Below are 17752 nucleotides of genomic sequence, written 5' to 3'. Positions count from 1 at the left end.
AAACGTTTTTAACGTCCAAGAAACAAATGTGACATGCACTTAGCTTTGTATACTTTGCAAATAATGGTGCCATTACATGTTTGTCAAGTTTCTGAAACATTCTTTCACGGGCTCAAAAGTTATGATCGTTTGAAAAGAGGTGAAAAATACTGTCAATGGACCGGAATGTAAGTAGCGAGGAGAGAGACTTTAGCCCGGGATAAACCCTATCCTCGAGCTAATTTAGCCCACTGTAAAAATATCCCAATGCATGAGTCGAGGTTTGCTCTATTCTCGCGCTAAAAGCCGGGTCAAACTGTCCCCTCGTTTTGGAGCTGATAAGTCTCTTATTCCGGGGTTAGTGGAAAAACAACACGGCGGCGGTCGCACTTCAAGTGCGAAGAAACCATGTTTTCACATACAGGAATAACCTGTGTTTGATGTATATGAACTGTAAAAAAAACAAGAAGGGCAAAGCCCATACGACTCACATGCTTGACCTTGACATCACCTTGACCTTCAGAGTCAAGGTCAAATAACTAAACCTAGCAATGACATCATACACTAAGAACTGCTTTACACATTATTCCTACCAAAATACATGTGACCTTGACCCAAGGTCAAGGTCATCCAAGGTCATGCAACACAAAGCTGTTAATTCAAGACATAGGAAGTACAATGGTGCTTATTGGCTCTTTCTACCATGAGATATGGTCACTTTTAGTGGTTCACTACCTTATTTTGGTCACATTTCATAAGGGTCAAAGTGACCTTGACCTTGATCATATGTGACCAAATGTGTCTCATGATGAAAGCATAACATGTGCCCCACATAATTTTTAAGTTTGAAACAGTTATCTTCCATAGTTCAGGGTCAAGGTCACTTCAAAATATGTATACAATCCAACTTTGAAGAGCTCCTGTGACCTTGACCTTGAAGCAAGGTAAACCAAACTGGTATCAAAAGATGGGGCTTACTTTGCCCTATATATCATATATAGGTGAGGTATTCAATCTCAAAAACTTCAGAGAAAATGGGAAAAATGTGAAAAATAGCTGTTTTTTAGACAACATTTATGGCCCCTGCGACCTTGACCTTGAAGCAAGGTCAAGATGCTATGTATGTTTTTTGGGGCCTTGTCATCATACACCATCTTGCCAAATTTGGTATTGATAAAAAAATATGCAAAACATAATTGCCAATGTCAAGAATCTTTGTAACTTTACAAATGCCGTGATAAATGAATTTTCTAACTATCTGTACCTTTTGCTGCCTGTCCGCTGCATGTTTTTAAACCGTATTTTGTGCGACAAAACGTGTCTGTCAACGGCATACCACTTAGATCCCGTGCGAATGATGATCGTCGTATGTCCGAGGAGATAGTAGTCCGATGCGATCATTGGTTATATAATAACCGGATATTCGATGATTATTTTGATTGGTCGACTGAAATCGTCTGCATCGCTTCCGTTCACGGTTACTGTTATTCCGTTGTTTTGCCAAAAACCTAAACTGAAACTCCAGCTTCCCTTTGCTGCAATATTTACATATGTTTTAGACCAATGAGCACTGGTATGCATATTCGGTGCGGGATGCATGATTTCTGACCAACTACAGTATAGCGGTTCGCGATGCGTAGGTGACCGGGGAGGCGTTATCACGGGTTTTGTGCGTTGCACGAGAAAACCATAGTTTGACATGAGTTGTGTTTATAAGAACTGTAGCTGGTCTGGGGTTAATAACGTCACAGCGTTTAAGATTTTCAACCGGGAAGGTTGTCAGCGCGTGTCGGTCTTGTTCTGGGAACAAGTACTCTTTCAAGAGACGGGTCTCTTAAGGTAAATGATTTACTATGTTGTATATTATTGAAGTTGGAATACATAGCTGGAATGTAAAGGTCAGTGTATACAAAGTGCACTAAATTCTAGTGTGAAGTTTTGAGAGAATTCTTGTTGTGATTGTGTTATGGTTTTCGTTGGTAAATTCTTGAACATAATTGCTGTTACGCATTTATGTTATGTTTAAGACAGTGATACTATGTGTTGTAGTGTCAGTGGTGGATTAAGTGATTCATGGATGAAGTATAGTTGGATTTTGTCTGTGGACGGAATGTGAATGTAGAATGAACGAGAGAGATGTTACATGACTTTAGTTTAGGAAGAGAAGATGGTTAAAGAGAATGTGTATCAAGACTTGGGTTAATTCTTTAGGAGTTTCCATGAGGGGTTTTCCATGGCGTGGACAAGGGACGGACCTTTCACGGGAGAATGCGGAGCGATGGTGGGGGAAGCGACCACATCGGTGCAGAGATGGCTAGACGGAGGAGTCTCCATCGTTACCGGTCGTAGAGGCGACGGTTTATTTTGCTAATGGCGGAAATGTATCGCGGGGAGAAACGTGAAAGGTGTGTGTTGGCACCTATAAGGAACGTTTCTGGGAATTCATTATCTACGGGATTCAACGACACAAGGATGTGTAAATGACGACATGCAGTGAGCCGTGATACGAACTCGTGAGTGTCTGTCAGCAACTTATCTTGTGCGTTAATCTATCTTTGAGAAAGTATCTTTATAACATGTATTTACATGCATTGAGTGAATGCTATATGTTGTGTGAACTGTGTGTTCAAGAAGTTAATTCGTATTGATGTATTTGAAGTGAAGAATTGTGTTATATTTTGGTGAGGAAATAATAAGTCTGCATCCTCCCAAAATTCTGTGTTTGGATTGTGTTGGTGTGAAGTTTGAAGTCAGTGTAAAACGATAGGGCAGAACACGTTTTCAGAAAAGATCCTTTATTCACACTACAATCCACTTCATGACATAGTCTTTCTATGACAGTAGTGGTCCAGTGAATGATACCTTCCGCCTGTGGTCTGGCTTGAATCCACAAAATATAACAGAAGTTCGATGACAGTACCGCTGCACGCCATTTTTGATCTTCGAATTCGAATTTGACTGAATGCACTCAAAACTTTTGCACGAAGCCCTTCCATTGGATGAAGTTTGGCAGACTTTTGCAATTTGCCTTCTGATTGGATCTCTTTTTGTGTGTGATTGGTTCTCTTAAAGGGAAGCAATCGCTGTCACAATCATATTTCTGAATGTATTGTTGCTTCCCTTCAATCGGGATTGGCTCCTTGACGAATAGAGGATACCGGCACGGTTGGCCTAGTGGTAAGGCGTCCGCCCCGTGATCGGGAGGTCGTGGGTTCGAACCCCGGCCGGGTCATACCTAAGACTTTAAAATTGGCAATCTAGTGGCTGCTCCGCCTGGCGTCTGGCATTATGGGGTTAGTGCTAGGACTGGTTGGTCCGGTGTCAGAATAATGTGACTGGGTGAGACATGAAGCCTGTGCTGCGACTTCTGTCTTGTGTGTGGCGCACGTTCTATGTCAAAGCAGCACCGCCCTGATATGGCCCTTCGTGGTTGGCTGGGCGTTAAGCAAACAAACAAACAAACAAACGAATAGAGGATCATAGAGTGATACAGCTGTGAAAAATGTACGTTGAAAATAAAAATGCTTTGCAATAATTCCCATCACGATCACGAAAACAAATGACGATCACGATCACGAGACTTGATTTTTTTGTCATCACGGATCACGGGCAAAGTCCCATCACGATCACAGAAATGGAAATTTCGGCAATCACGGTCACAGAAAGGTCAAAAAACGCCAATCACGATCACGATTTTAAACCCTTTGGGGCCCTCTCTGTAAGAGCATTGTCTCGAGGTCATAACGGCCTACTTTGCAGAGAACCGTCATCTGTCCGTTATGACACAGAGAGAACGCCTTTTTGGTTGTCCCTTAATTCGTAAACCGTGAACATCAAGCCACGGGAACAGTCACACCAACTCAAAAAGTATAATTATTTGGAGGTCTTCGGATTATGTTTCCCGTCGCGATATAACCTTCGTGGTTGAAAACGACGTAAAACACCAAATAAAGAAAGAAAGGATTATTTTTGTTATTATGCGCACATGTATACAAACACACACGTAGTCATAAACTCACGCGCTTGCACACCAGAACACCGTGCCAAAGACAAATTTAAACAAGAGGCGAAGCCTTCAAGGCTCACGTAAGAAATCGACAAACAGTAACACAAACTCAATCACTCCGTCACACACACACACACAGTACACACACACTTACACACACACACGCACGCACACACACACACACACACACACACACACACACACACACACACACACACACACACACACAGAAAGAGCATAGGTGAAACTGTGCAAGAAAGCGAGACACTAGATCTAGATCTGTCTGTCTGCATGTAGCCTACTTACATGGACACGACTGCCAAATAGTCTCGGCCCGCTCAAAATAACAATCACCGAGACTTTCAGTAATTCCATCGCGTGACGTCTAACCCTCGTACGTCATAATGTGACGTCAATGTAATATGACGTCTTCAAATGTTAAAGTTTCTACCACAGACATACATACATACATACATACATACGCACGCACGCACGCACAGACAGACAAAAGTTAGCATCGCATAGGCTACACTTCGTGAGCCAAAAACAACACACCTAACAGCAGATTTTATATAAAGGAAAAAGGTTTCAATCGCTGAAATTTGTGCAATTAACCTTGATAGTGGAAAGTGTGTGTCCTGATCACTCAGCCACCTTGATATGAGTCGTCTAAAAATAGAACAGCGCAATGGAGTGAGATTTTACTTTTTATTTCTGCAAAGTCATGAGGCTATATCTGTTGAGCCCATGAAAGAATGTTTCTGAAACTTGGCACACATGTAATGACACCATTTTTGGCAAAGTGTACAAAGTTGTGTGCATGTCACATTTGTTTCTAGAACGTTACGAACGTTTGCAAATGTTTAACGGAAAACCGTTACAACGTCCATTCTCGGGTTCTGTTTGTACTCCAAGTACTAGCACGGATCTAGATGAAGGTCTTTGTCATCGTTCTGTGAAATTTGGAGAGGCTGCTATTTGTTGTTTTAGATGTATTGCATATCAACTGCAGCTACCCAGCAAAAACACCACAAAAACCCTAGAATGTTTGCTGTTTTTCAAGATTGTGGTCGCTCTCTTTACACGCTAGATCAGCCTGACTGCGCGACAGATTTGAACGAAATGTGTATGAACTGTTAGGTAAGACACCTAATAAACTTTCGGATGTAAACAATGTAAAATATCATTCAGTTTTAGTCACTGTTTCGACGGTTGAAAGTGAATCATGCCGTCAAAAAACGCCATTTTTGAGGGTAGGCGTGGTCACGGACTTGTGACGTCATACCCACATATTACTCAGATTACAGAAACACATTTTTGAGCAGAAGAAAGACTGATACTGAAAAAATATCCTTAACTTTTTGTGCTCAGTGTACGTTCTATTTATTTATCATTTCTAAAGCTAAAAATGTCAGTTAGGATCTTTTTTTAAATCACATATGTTTTCCGCAAAATCATATTTCACCACCCCCCAGATATAAATGAAAAAAACAAAAGAAGTTAATAAGGTAACCACCTTTTTTCTCTTTCTACAGATTTGTACATATTGCTTAGAACCTGTGCAAAACAATGTAATGAATGGCACAGGGGATTTAAATACTCTAGTATCCCCTTAAACGAACCTGGCATTCGAGGTCAAACATGCTGTCACTTACTATTTTCTCTTTCAACTCTGTGGAGACTGTGCTCTTTCCCATAGCCGTCTGTCTTGCCGAGATTTTTCTTGAGAGACAGGGCGGCTGCATCCATCTCTTCCTGGTCTTGCTGGAAGGGAGAAGAGGTTGTTCCCTTCCCTGTGACATCATGTCTCCACGGATCGGGCGTGTAGCCTGGTAAGTTCTCATCTGTATGTGTGTGTTGAGACACCGGGTCGTTTTCAAACCCGTCTCTCGTTGGGGAAGTGGACACCGCCTCGTGTTCATTCTGCCCTTTCCTGGCGTGCTGTACTATGCCCCCTTCATTCTGCCTTTTCTGGGGGAGTTTGGGCGCGGTGTGAGTGTCACCAATGTTCGTTTTGAGATCGGTCAAGACAGCCTGCTTTTCTGTGTGGTCTTTGCGGATGTGGTCCTCTTGTTTTTCTTTCATGGAGCCTGTTCCTGGTGCTTCTTTGATGGAGCCTATTCCTGGTGCTTCTTTGATGGAGCCTTTTCCTGGTGCTTCTTTGATGGAGCCTTTTCCTGGTGCTTCTTTCATGGAGCCTGTTCCTGGTGCTTCTTTGATGGAGCCTATTCCTGGTGCTTCTTTGATGGAGCCTATTCCTGGTGCTTCTTTGATGAAGCCTTTTCCTGGTGCTTCTTTGATGGAGCCTTTTGTTGGTGCTTCTTTGGTGGAGCCTTTTCCTGGTGCCTCTTTGATGGAGCCTTTTCCTGGTGTTTCTTTGATGGAGCCTTTTCTTGACGTTTCTTTGATGGAGCCTTTTCCCAGTGCTTCTTTGATGGAGCCTTTTCCTGGTTCCTCTTTGATGGAGCCTTTTCCTGGTGCCTCTTTGATGGAGCCTTTTTCTCGTGATTCTTTGATAGAGCCTTTTTCTAGTGCTTCTTTGATGGAGCCTTTTTCTAGTGCTTCTTTATTGGAGCCTTTTTCCGCCGCTTCTTTTATGAAGCCTTTTCTTGATGTTTCTTTGATGGAGCCTATTCCTGGTGTTTCTTTGATGGAGCCTTTTCCTGGTGCTTCTTTGATGGAGCCTGTCCCTGGTGATTTTGTGATGGAGCCTTTTCCTGGTACTTCTTTGATGGAGCCTGTTCCTGGTGCTTCTTTGATAAAGCCTTTTCCTGGTGCTTCTTTGATGGAGCCTTTTGTTGGTGCTTCTTTGGTGGAGCCTTTTCCTGGTGCCTCTTTGATGGAGCCTTTTCCTGGTGTTTCTTTGATGGAGCCTTTTCTTGACGTTTCTTTGATGGAGCCTTTTCCCAGTGCTTCTTTGATGGAGCCTTTTCCTGGTTCCTCTTTGATGGAGCCTTTTCCTGGTGCCTCTTTGATGGAGCCTTTTTCTCGTGATTCTTTGATAGAGCCTTTTTCTAGTGCTTCTTTGATGGAGCCTTTTTCTAGTGCTTCTTTATTGGAGCCTTTTTCCGCCGCTTCTTTTATGAAGCCTTTTCTTGATGTTTCTTTGATGGAGCCTATTCCTGGTGTTTCTTTGATGAAGACCTTTTCTAGTGCTTCTTTGTTGAAGCCGTTTCCTGGGTCTTCTTTGATGGAACTGTGTCCTGGTGCTTCTTTGATGGAGCCTTTCAGTGGACGTCGGGACACGGTGCCGCTTTCATCCTGGGTTTTCCCTTTCAAACGGCCTTCTGTTTGGTCCCAAAACGCCATTGGTTTCTTTGGCTTGCTGCGACCGTCTGCTTCATTCCAAAACGCCATGGTTTTCTTTGGCTTGCTGCGACTGTCTGCTTCATTCCAAAACGCCATGGCTTTCTTTGACTTGCTGCGACCATCAGCTTCGTTCACAGCCGCCATGGTTTTCTTCGGCTTTGTGCGACCGTTGGTAGGATAGCTCCGGATCGGGGGCGTTTCGTTGTCATCGTTTTTCAAACGAAGGTCCAATGCCTGTTCTTCCCTCTGGATATCCTTCACAGGAGACAACACGGGACCCGCGTGTTCTGTGTCCTTGACCTTCTGACGAGCGACAGTGACTCCTTCGCTCTGGTCGTGCTGAGAGAGAGGAACAGTGGTCTTCTGGTCGTTGGGATGGGACGACGTCTTTTGCGACTCTTCATCGTGCGTCGCACTGTGTGAGCTGTGCCAAGGGGAGGCTCGTGAATTATTGGTGCTGCCTCTTGCTGAAAGTAGAAAGTAATTATGTCGTATAACAGCAAAACTAATGTCTCAAATGACTTAAAGCCTCAATCCGCCTCAAATGAGGTTTACAGAACGATGGAATCTTTCACAAAATAAGCAATTCTTACCATATGGAACACACTTGCACTAGCATTTAACATCGTGAAATGACACATTTCGTTTGAATGGCTATTGAAACCACAAACCGCATGTGTAGACCACACACCAGTTCTTGCGGTTTACTCAACCCATGAAAGATCGTGGACCCGTGTGACCCAGATTCCCTTAGTCACATACCTCATAAATTAAGTCGTCAGTTTGTGGTTTCAATGCGACTCGCTGTATCTGCAATAGCACGTTATAGTGTACATCTGACTCTAAAATGCAACAAATGACTGCGTGTGGCACGAACTGTGCGGTGGCGGTGACCATTCAAAGAAACTGGCGAAATGCAGAAAGTTCGTCTGCTTGGGCAAACACGACCTTGTATAAGCCCTACGGTTTTTAGCACATTATTGGTATACCAATGTTGTGCTAATCCTATGCTACAAATGTACTAACTGTACCAAAAGTATACAACAAATGTGCCACGAACAACCATTGGTACATTTGTGGTATACCACAAAATGTGCTACAGGTTTCAATCCTATGCTAGAAATGTGCCAATCATGGACTTTGTCATTTTATTCTATGCCAGAAATGTGCTAACCAACAACTTTGTGCTCTTTGCATGTGCTAGAAATGTGCCAATCATAGACTTAGTTATTTTATTATGTGCTACGAATGTGCCAATCATGGACTTAGCTATTTTCTTGTGTGCTACAAATATGCCAATGAAATACTTTGTCATTTCTGTGTGCTAGTAAAGACTTTTTTCACAGTATGCTACAAATATGACAATCTTAGGCTTAGCATAATTTTGCATAAACAAAAGAAACTGTCACAGTAAAAATTAAGTACAAGAAAAAAATAGGATACAGGGTAAAAACACGGGGATTCACGGTTAAAATGTATATAAACACATAATTTCACACAAAATCAGCGTCATAATCTTCATAATCCATATATCTATAGCTTTTGTAATAAATAAACAAAATTATAAGAAATTAAAAAAAAAAAGTATAAGTACTAAATAAAATTGTACTTAAGTTCCTTCAAGATTTTAAATGGAGAAGGTCACTATGAGAAAGCATTTTGGACTTAAACTTTGAGGAAGTTAATGTAGAATCAGAAAAAAAGGCAGTCAGGTTTCTTAGTAAAAAAAAAAACACAGTAAAACTTATTCTTTTTTTTTTATTTACATAACATGTTCCTGCGTCCACTGAATAAAAGAATGTGATACAAAAAATTGTGTTAAAAGCGTTTTACAAAAAACCTTAGTGATTTGAAAACATTTCTGGTCCAAAACCTACTTTTCACTCTTGTCTGCATGGTATGCACACGCTTCTCACTTTTTACATTTAGTCAAGTTTTGACTAAATGTTTTAACATAGAGGGGGAATCGAGACGAGGGTCGTGGTGTATGTGTGTGTGTGTGAGTGTGTGTGTGTGTGTGTGTGTATGTGTGTGTGTGTGTGTGTGTGTGTATGTGCGTGTTTGTGTGTGTGTGTGTGTAGAGCGATTCAGACTAAACTACTGGACCGATCTTTATGAAATTTGACATGAGAGTTTCTGGGTATGATATCCCCAGAGGTTTTTTTTATTTTATTTTTATTAATGTCTTTGATGACGTCATACCCGGCTTTTTGTAAAAGTTGAGGCGGCATGTCACACCCTCATTTTTCAATCAAATTGATTGACATTTTGGCAAAACAATCTTCGACAAAGGCCGGACTTTGGTATTGCATTTCAGCTTGGAGGCTTAAAAATTAATTAATGACTTTGGTCATTAAAAATCTGAACATTGTAATCAAAATTGTTTTTCTATAAAACGATCAAAAATTACGTTCATCTTATTCTTCATCATTTTCTGATTCCAAAAACATTTAATATTACCTGCTATTCCGACTTGGTCGTGTGACAGACGTTTTCTTCCACACGAGATTACGTTGATTGTCTAACGTCGGAAGCACTAATCAACGTAGCGATAGCGGCACGTAGCACAAATGACACGTAGGACAAATGACACGTAGGACAAATGACACGTAGCACAAATGACACGTAGCGCTAGCGATACGCACCCGAATCCGTGCCCTCTCGTCGGTCCTACCCCCAAATCCCTTACCAGCCTCAGACCCCACCTCACCATTCTAACCTTAAAGTGTAACTAAACAGACATTTTGAAGTGTCAGCTTTACTGAATTGCTTTATGTTTTGTCCAAGTATAGACCTGTAGAAGCGATACTGGACGATTTTTCCAACGTTTACTGTGTTTTCTGATTTACTACGATTTTTTAAAAGTGTTGAACCCATTTCAGATTTACCTGATTATCTGTTCTTGATTTGATACTTCCAAAGAACAAGTGGTACTTTGAGTTCCGGTTATATGTTTTAACCAATCAGAATTTGGTTCCTAAATAAAATCGTCTGCTGCCTGTCCCAGCAGAGTCGGCAACAAGCACTGCTTGCCACATGTGTGATGTTACCAACAGAAATAGCCATAATTTGGGCAAGGTAGCAATGTAAATGAATTGGATCTAACTAATGTGCTTGTACTGCATCTCTGGCCTTTGAATTCACTCCAAATGTACTGGCTCAGTGAGAGGCAACATCCTGTCGAAGTCGTAAGCACGAGGCTGACTGGGAGATTATTATTCGAAGAGCATGCTGAAACGGATTGTAAGTACAATATTTTACATGTTCTCGACATTTCTGTTGATCTTTCCTTAACTTTAATTGTTTCCTTGATTTAAAACCCAAGGGCTTGTATTTTCAGTTGTGATACTAAGCACGTATCTTTACCACAGTATCCGATCACTTCACACTTAAATTTTGGAATGATGAAGTGGAATTATTTCTGGATCTAATTTATTCCCCCCCCCCCCCCTCTCGATTCCTTTTTTCGCCACATATGTATTGTCGTGTGAGGGGGTAGATGCGTGTACTGGCTGAATTTTTTTTTAATTTTTTTACTTCGGTCAGATACAGATGATTGGAAAAAAATCTTGTCAAGGATTTCAGAATTTAATAGATCTGTTCGAAGTTTTTACGGGATGGGTCCTGTTACAATACAGACTGAATGTGCCCAAGATGAACTTTTGATTAAACATACACACACACATGAATCTCTTGAGTTTGTTATACGGCGAATGTCCAGTTTCCACCACCGGAGAAAATGAAAGTTTTACGCCCTCACGGCAAAGCCATTAGGGGCATGTTACACGGGAAAACCCGGCTTTGTATGAAAATAAAAAATAACAAGAAGGGCAAAGCCCATACGACTCACATGCTTGACCTCGACCTTTAGGGTAACTAAACCTAGCAATGACATCATACACTAAGAACTGCTTTACACATTTTTCCTACCAAAATACATGTGACCTTGACCCAAGGTCAAGGTCATCCAAGGTCATGCAACACAAAGCTGTTAATTCAAGACATAGGAAGTACAATGGTGCTTATTGGCTCTTTCTACCATGAGATATGGTCACTTTTAGTGGTTCACTACCTTATTTTGGTCACATTTCATAAGGGTCAAAGTGACCTTGACCTTGATCATATGTGACCAAATGTGTCTCATGATGAAAGCATAACATGTGCCCCACATAATTTTTAAGTTTGAAACAGTTATCTTCCATAGTTCAGGGTCAAGGTCACTTCAAAATATGTATACAATCCAACTTTGAAGAGCTCCTGTGACCTTGACCTTGAAGCAAGGTAAACCAAACTGGTATCAAAAGATGGGGCTTACTTTGCCCTATATATCATATGTGACCGGATCTGACAAAATGGTAGATAAGCCGCGGGAACCTCTTTTGAGATACATTGAATATACCAATGTAGGTCAATTATGGGAGAATTGGGTTGTTGGCATTTGGGGATAGTTTTGACACTTCTACACACATATTTGCCTGTTTTTGGATGTCAGTGGCTTATAAATGCCTCCAAATCGATATTTAATCAACCTACCATGCTCTAAATAAAGACAAAGGACGCTATAATTGACCGACTTTTCAACAAGAATGACAGCATAATCCTTTACAGAACCCCATCATGTCGTATAGCGTTCGAAAGGTCACTGTGTCTATTCTTAAACCAGCTTCTAGGTTAAATCATGTTGGCTAACCATGAAGTTTAACCAGAGATCTGCTACAGTATCTCTGGTTTAACACGCAATTCTTTGGGCGTACACAAGAAAGAGGCTTCTACCAATCAGAAGTCACTTTCAAAAACTTCCTTGGTAACAATGTCCGTTCTCGGCTGAAACAGCACTCGTGATTGGTCGAAGCGGTCTTAAAGGGAAGTAATGCCGCTCTATCGCTTGTGTTCGTATGTTGCGATCATAGATCTATCATTCTATGGTTGCGATTGACTGCGAACATGGAGAAAAGATTAGCGTTTCTGCTAAATTCTTGCAAAGCAGGAAACATTTTCGATGCGGAAGGAGAAGAATTGAAGTCGTTGATTGACGATTACTTTCTCTCTGACGGGAATCAGTGTAGTGAGCGTCCAGAAGGCGATAGCGAGTCAAGCGATTGTGACAGTGAGAGCGACGATGACGAACGACGTCGAACTGAAAACCAGCTGCCTGACAACTTTTTTCTGGCCGAATCGGAATTTGACGATGTCGGAGAAGAAATCGAGGAACCCATTGTTCGCATCAGTGGACCAGGCGACGAGCAAATGGACGACTGTAATGGTGTACCGCCACCAGAGTTGCTACGAATGCTGAGGCAGTTTTCATGTAACTGTAAACAGATTAAGGTAAGCTCTTACTCCTTACCCCTTTTCTATCATTTCTTCAGGTGTTGTTTTCCTCCATGTTTTGAATGACTGCACATGATTGTATGCCGGATGTGCTTCTCATTTTCAAAGAATGTGTGTGTGTGTGTGTGTGTGTGTGTGGGCTACCAGTAAGTTCGTCACACGGTAGATTCGTCACCGGTCCCGGTAACTTCGCCACAGTAACTTCGCCACAGTAGTCCGAGTTTCTCTGCCTCCTTGACAGTGAGGTTGAAGTCGTGTGTGTGTTAGTGAGTGTGTGAGTGTTTATGCGTGTGTACGTGCGTGTGTGTGTGTGTCATGTCAGTGCGTTTTAGTGTGTGTGTGTATGTGCGATGGTCAGTGTGTGAGTGTTTGTCAGTGCGTGTGTACGTGCGTGTGTGTGTCGTGTGTGTGCGTGCGTGTCATGGATGTGGGTGTATGTACGTCCGTGTCTCTCTCTCTCTCTCTCTCTCTCTCTCTCTCTCTCTCTCTCTCACTCACACACACACACACACACACACACTCTCTCTCTCCCTCTCTCTCTCAGTCTCTCTCACACACACACACACACACACTCTCTCTCTCTCCCTCTCTCTCTCAGTCTCTCTCTCTCTCTCTCACACACACACACACACTCTCTCTCTCCCTCTCTCTCTCTCTCAGTCTCTCTCTCACACACACACACTCTCTCTCTCTCCCTCTCTCTCTCTCTCTCTCTCTCTCTAAAAAATGTGAATCTTGAATCTCTCCCACAAATCAAACATCTGAAAGCATATATAAGCTCTTTAGCATAAACATCCGCCCACCCCTGCCGGTAACTTCGTCATAGGTGACGAATCTACCGTGTGACGAACTTACTGGTAGCCTGTGTGTGTGTGCTGAAGGCAGCGTGTGTTTTCCCGTGTGTGTGCCTGTGAATGTGTGTGAATGTTTGGCCATGTGTATAATTATGTGTGTGTGTGTGTGTGTGTGTGTGTGTGTGTGTGTGTGCATGTGGTGTGTGGTGCATGTGACTATACATGGGACGGGGTGAACCAATATTTTGTGTATGTATGTCATGATTCCAAGGTCTTTGCAGCGTTGCTATTTTGTTCTTGTTTGCTGATTCTGTGTTTACCTTAGACCAAAAAAAAATAGTCTGTTTACGGTAACCCGACCGACCCTATTTTTTTCGCGCAACCCTAGACTTTTTTTGGCATTTGGAAAAAAAATAATAAATAAATAAATCTTTTTTTTTGTTTTTTTGTGCAAAATAACGTAAAAATATGGTTTTTTGGAAGAAAAAAAAATATTAATAATCCCGACCTACCGACCCTATTTTTTTGGCCTATGTTACCGTAAACAGACCTTTTTTTTTTTGCCTTAACATAATGTAAGTTGTGTATTATGTATCACTAATTTTAGTACTGATTGGGCGTCTGCTGGCTATGTATGCTTGTGTTCAAAAATAAATAATAATTACAGATTTATTTGTAATGACACTGCAGGGCACTGTGCATTCAATGTGTGTGTGTTATTCGTTTTTTTCTACATTTTTTGTATTTCTTCAAAACTAGATTCAATTAATTTTAGTCATAACATATCAAAGATAGAATTATTACAAGTCACACCTATTATTGACCAACTATTAGCAAAGGAAAGTGAGTGATCGTGTTATGTGATGATTGATATTAATTTGTTCCAGGACACCCTCAAGTTATGCAGACCAATGACGGATTTGTGTTGGAGGTGCCAAAGCAACAACACCAAGATATTTCGCGGTGCAAACCTGACCGACGAAGAGAAGGGTGAACTTATGCTGTAGCAACAGCGACACTTGAGTATAGTGGTTGCAGAGCGTCAATTCTACAAGGATGAAATAGCCCAGTGCAAGACGGCTGTCCAGGGGATTGGATTGACCGCTCTCACGGAGACTGCCCCAAACTCACGCCCCATTGCTGTTCATTATAGCTTTGATTTTGCGCAGCAGGTGCATCTTCCAAGTAACGCTGCACAACCGGGCCCAATGTATTTCCTGGTGCCGAGGAAATGTGCCATCTTCTGTGTCAACTGTGAGGCCATCCCTCAACAAGTCAACTTTCTTGTCGACAAAAGCGTCAACTGCAGTAAAGGGTCCACTGCTGTAATCAGCTACTTCCACTTCTTCTTCGAGAAATACGGACTAGGAGAGCAAGTGCTCAGTCTGCATTGTGACAACTGTTCAGGGCAGAACAAACATAACTTTGTAATGTGGTACCTGATCTGGCGCGTCATGAAAGGCCTTCACACAGAGATCAATGTACACTTCATGCCAGCCGGGCATACAAAGTTTGCCCCCGACTGGGCCTTTGGCCTGCTAAAGAAGTTTCCGGCGATCCGAGGTGTCCTGCCGACAGCCTCGATGATTTGTGCGAGGTCGTGCGAGAGAGCACAGCAGTGAGCCACGTTAACATTCCACAGCTAGTCGGCAGGGAGGATGGCTCTACTCTTGTCAACACGTACGACTGGCAGACCTTCCTCAAGCTAGCGTTCAAGCGCCTGCCTGGCATGCTGAAGTTTGCCCACTTCAGAATGTCACACCAGCACCCTGACTGTGTCTTTGTGAAGATGTCTCTGGCTGAAGTTGAGGAGCAGCGGAACCTGCTGGTCAGCCGGGAAGCTTTCTGAGCCTTGGCAGACATGCCACTGATTCTGCCCACCCCCGGACTCTCGCGTGAGCGAGAAACATACCTGTTCCCCCAGATTCGTGAGTTTGTGCGCGAGGACAAGAGGGATGTGATGTGTCCACCCCCCCCCCCCCCCCCCAACTAACCTGCTTTCTATCTACTCATAGTATATGGTTTATATTGTAGTACATTTTTGTGTACACTACATTGGCTACACACTGTGATGCTACCGGGACTTTGTGGCAGTAAATGTTTTCAAGTTTAAGGATGACATTTTAAATAATGGAACTGGCTTGACTTCAGATCTGTGCAATCATGAAGTTCATTGTGTTTATTATTTGGATTGACTTGTGAATCAGGATTATTGAGACTCTTTGCTTTCAAACCTGTAGTGTGTAGTTGAAGGATAACGGTAAGGAATAGCAAAGCAAAATGCTGATACAAAAATTATTAGATTATAAACTTACCTCTGTTCAAAGTATTTGCCAGTACATTCGTCTGTTCGACCTGGTTCTCTGACAGTTACAGCTGTTGCCTTCTAGACTCAAAGCTGCACCCCCCCCCCTCTCCCTCTCTCCCTCTCTCTCTCTCTCTCTCTCTCTCTCTCTCTCTCTCTCTCTCTCTCTCTCTCTCTCTCTCTCTCTCTCTTTTCTGTTTCGGTTTTCAGTGGGAAAATTTTGCTTGCACTACTTTTTCCTTAGTTTTATCTTCAATTAAATTGTATATTTATTGTATGGAGAACAATCGACTTCAACCATTCTGATTCGTTTGAAATATTCATGTTTTAATGAGATTGATGTATCGTTCATATTTAAGTTCACTCAAGTAACCACAAATAAAACCCAAGTGAGATCAGTACTCTGTGACTTATTGTTTCGGTTCGTAAAAATGAACTTTAATAATAGGGCCTAATACTTAAAATATCAAGCTTATGCTTTACAAACTAAGACAATGAATTATTTGAGAGAAGGTTTAAGTTGCACATGGCTTAAAAGCATTATGTATTTTATGGAAGAGCATGGATAATTTTGACTACTATTTTGGTGAGACCTATTTGGTTTCTCGAATCACACTATCAACTGTACTTTAAAAATCTCACAAATCCTACAGTGATGCAAAATCACCATGGAAACAAGCATAACACTGTTGTTTAGTGTACTCTGTACACATTTTATTCCATTAGAACGAAATTTAAGCATGGTTGCTAGGGACTCTTCGCTGTTGAATGTGTCCAAACTTTAATCCAATTTCCTCAAAATGGCCGCCATTAATACCCGTATTTCAAACTGCTCCTGAGTCTTCATTTTTGGGAGTATCCTTTTCATTCAAACATCACATGAAAGCTTGTTTTCTAAGCTTTCAGATGATATGCATATCTAAAATTTTCCAAAAATCGGGTTATCTACCATTTTGTCAGATCCGGTCACATATATAGGTGAGGTATTCAATCTCAAAAACTTCAGAGAAAATGTGAAAAATAGCTGTTTTTTAGACAACATTTATGGCCCCTGCGACCTTGACCTTGAAGCAAGGTCAAGATGCTATGTATGTTTTTTGGGGCCTCGTCATCATACACCATCTTACCAAATTTGGTACTGATAGACTGAATAGTGTCCAAGAAATATCCAACGTTAAAGTTTTCCGGACGTCCGGACGTCCGGACGTCCGGACGGACGGACGGACGGACGACTCGGGTGAGTACATAGACTCACTTTTGCTTCGCATGTGAGTCAAAAATGCGGGGGGGGGGGGGGATGTAGACAGCTGGCTGCCGGCTGCTAGAGGAGACCTGAAATGGGCTAGGGACCGGGTTGGGTCGTCTTGGGTCAGTGCTGAAATGGTTACTTTTTTGGCTGTTGGCCGAACGGACACCCGGGCTTCATATTTTTGCATGCATGTATTCGTGTTTCCAAGGCCTGAGGCTTTCGCTGTGACCCTGGGATCTTTATAAAAACAAGAAGAGCAAACGCTCGATCGAGTCACTTTCGCAGTTCTGAATATTATATGAGGCATCAGATGGACAGGAAGAAATTGCTATTCACAACACAATGAGTCACGTTCACATAAAATTTGAGCCCGGTCACTTTTATAGTTTCCGAGAAAAGCCCAACGTTAAGTTGTGTGTTGCCGAACAGAAAAGGCTAGTTATCTCCCTTGTTTTTCTGATAACGTTCGTAAAAGGCTACAGATGTAAATACTTTGATGTAAAGAATAATCCTACAAAGTTTCAATCACATCCGATGAACTTTGTCAAAGATATAAAATGTCTAATTTTTCCTTTGACGCTGACCTGTGACCTTGAAAAAGGTCAAAGGTCAACGAAACCATCGTTAAAGTGTAGAGGTCATTGGAGGTCACGACTAAACAAAATATGAGCCCGATCGCTTTGATAGTTTCCGAGAAAAGTCCAACGTTAAGGTGGTGTCTACGGACGGCCGGCCGGACGGCAGGCCGGACGGCCGGCCGGCCGGACAGACTAACACTG

General features: G+C 42.1%; 1 protein-coding gene and 1 long non-coding RNA gene across 3 annotated transcripts in view; one reads left to right on the top strand and one right to left on the bottom strand.

The window, feature by feature from the left end:
• LOC138949514 (uncharacterized) overlaps positions 1-17752 on the bottom strand; it is a 725664-nt gene that overhangs the window by 616308 nt on the left and 91604 nt on the right. For both annotated transcript variants that reach the window (XM_070321340.1, XM_070321341.1), the window contains exon 2: positions 5641-7761. In XM_070321340.1, the coding sequence (XP_070177441.1) occupies positions 5641-7761 (2121 nt within the window). The remainder of the gene's footprint in view (positions 1-5640; positions 7762-17752) is intronic.
• Positions 11622-16125, top strand: LOC138949506 (uncharacterized). The gene is made up of 2 exons (XR_011450309.1): positions 11622-12622; positions 14307-16125. It is a non-coding gene; the product is annotated as an uncharacterized lncRNA (long non-coding RNA).

The sequence above is a fragment of the Littorina saxatilis genome, linkage group LG15 (assembly GCF_037325665.1).
Source record: "Littorina saxatilis isolate snail1 linkage group LG15, US_GU_Lsax_2.0, whole genome shotgun sequence".
Classification (NCBI taxonomy): domain Eukaryota; kingdom Metazoa; phylum Mollusca; class Gastropoda; order Littorinimorpha; family Littorinidae; genus Littorina; species Littorina saxatilis.
Note: the sequence above shows the minus strand (reverse complement) of the source record. Positions and strands in the feature narration are given on the sequence as shown.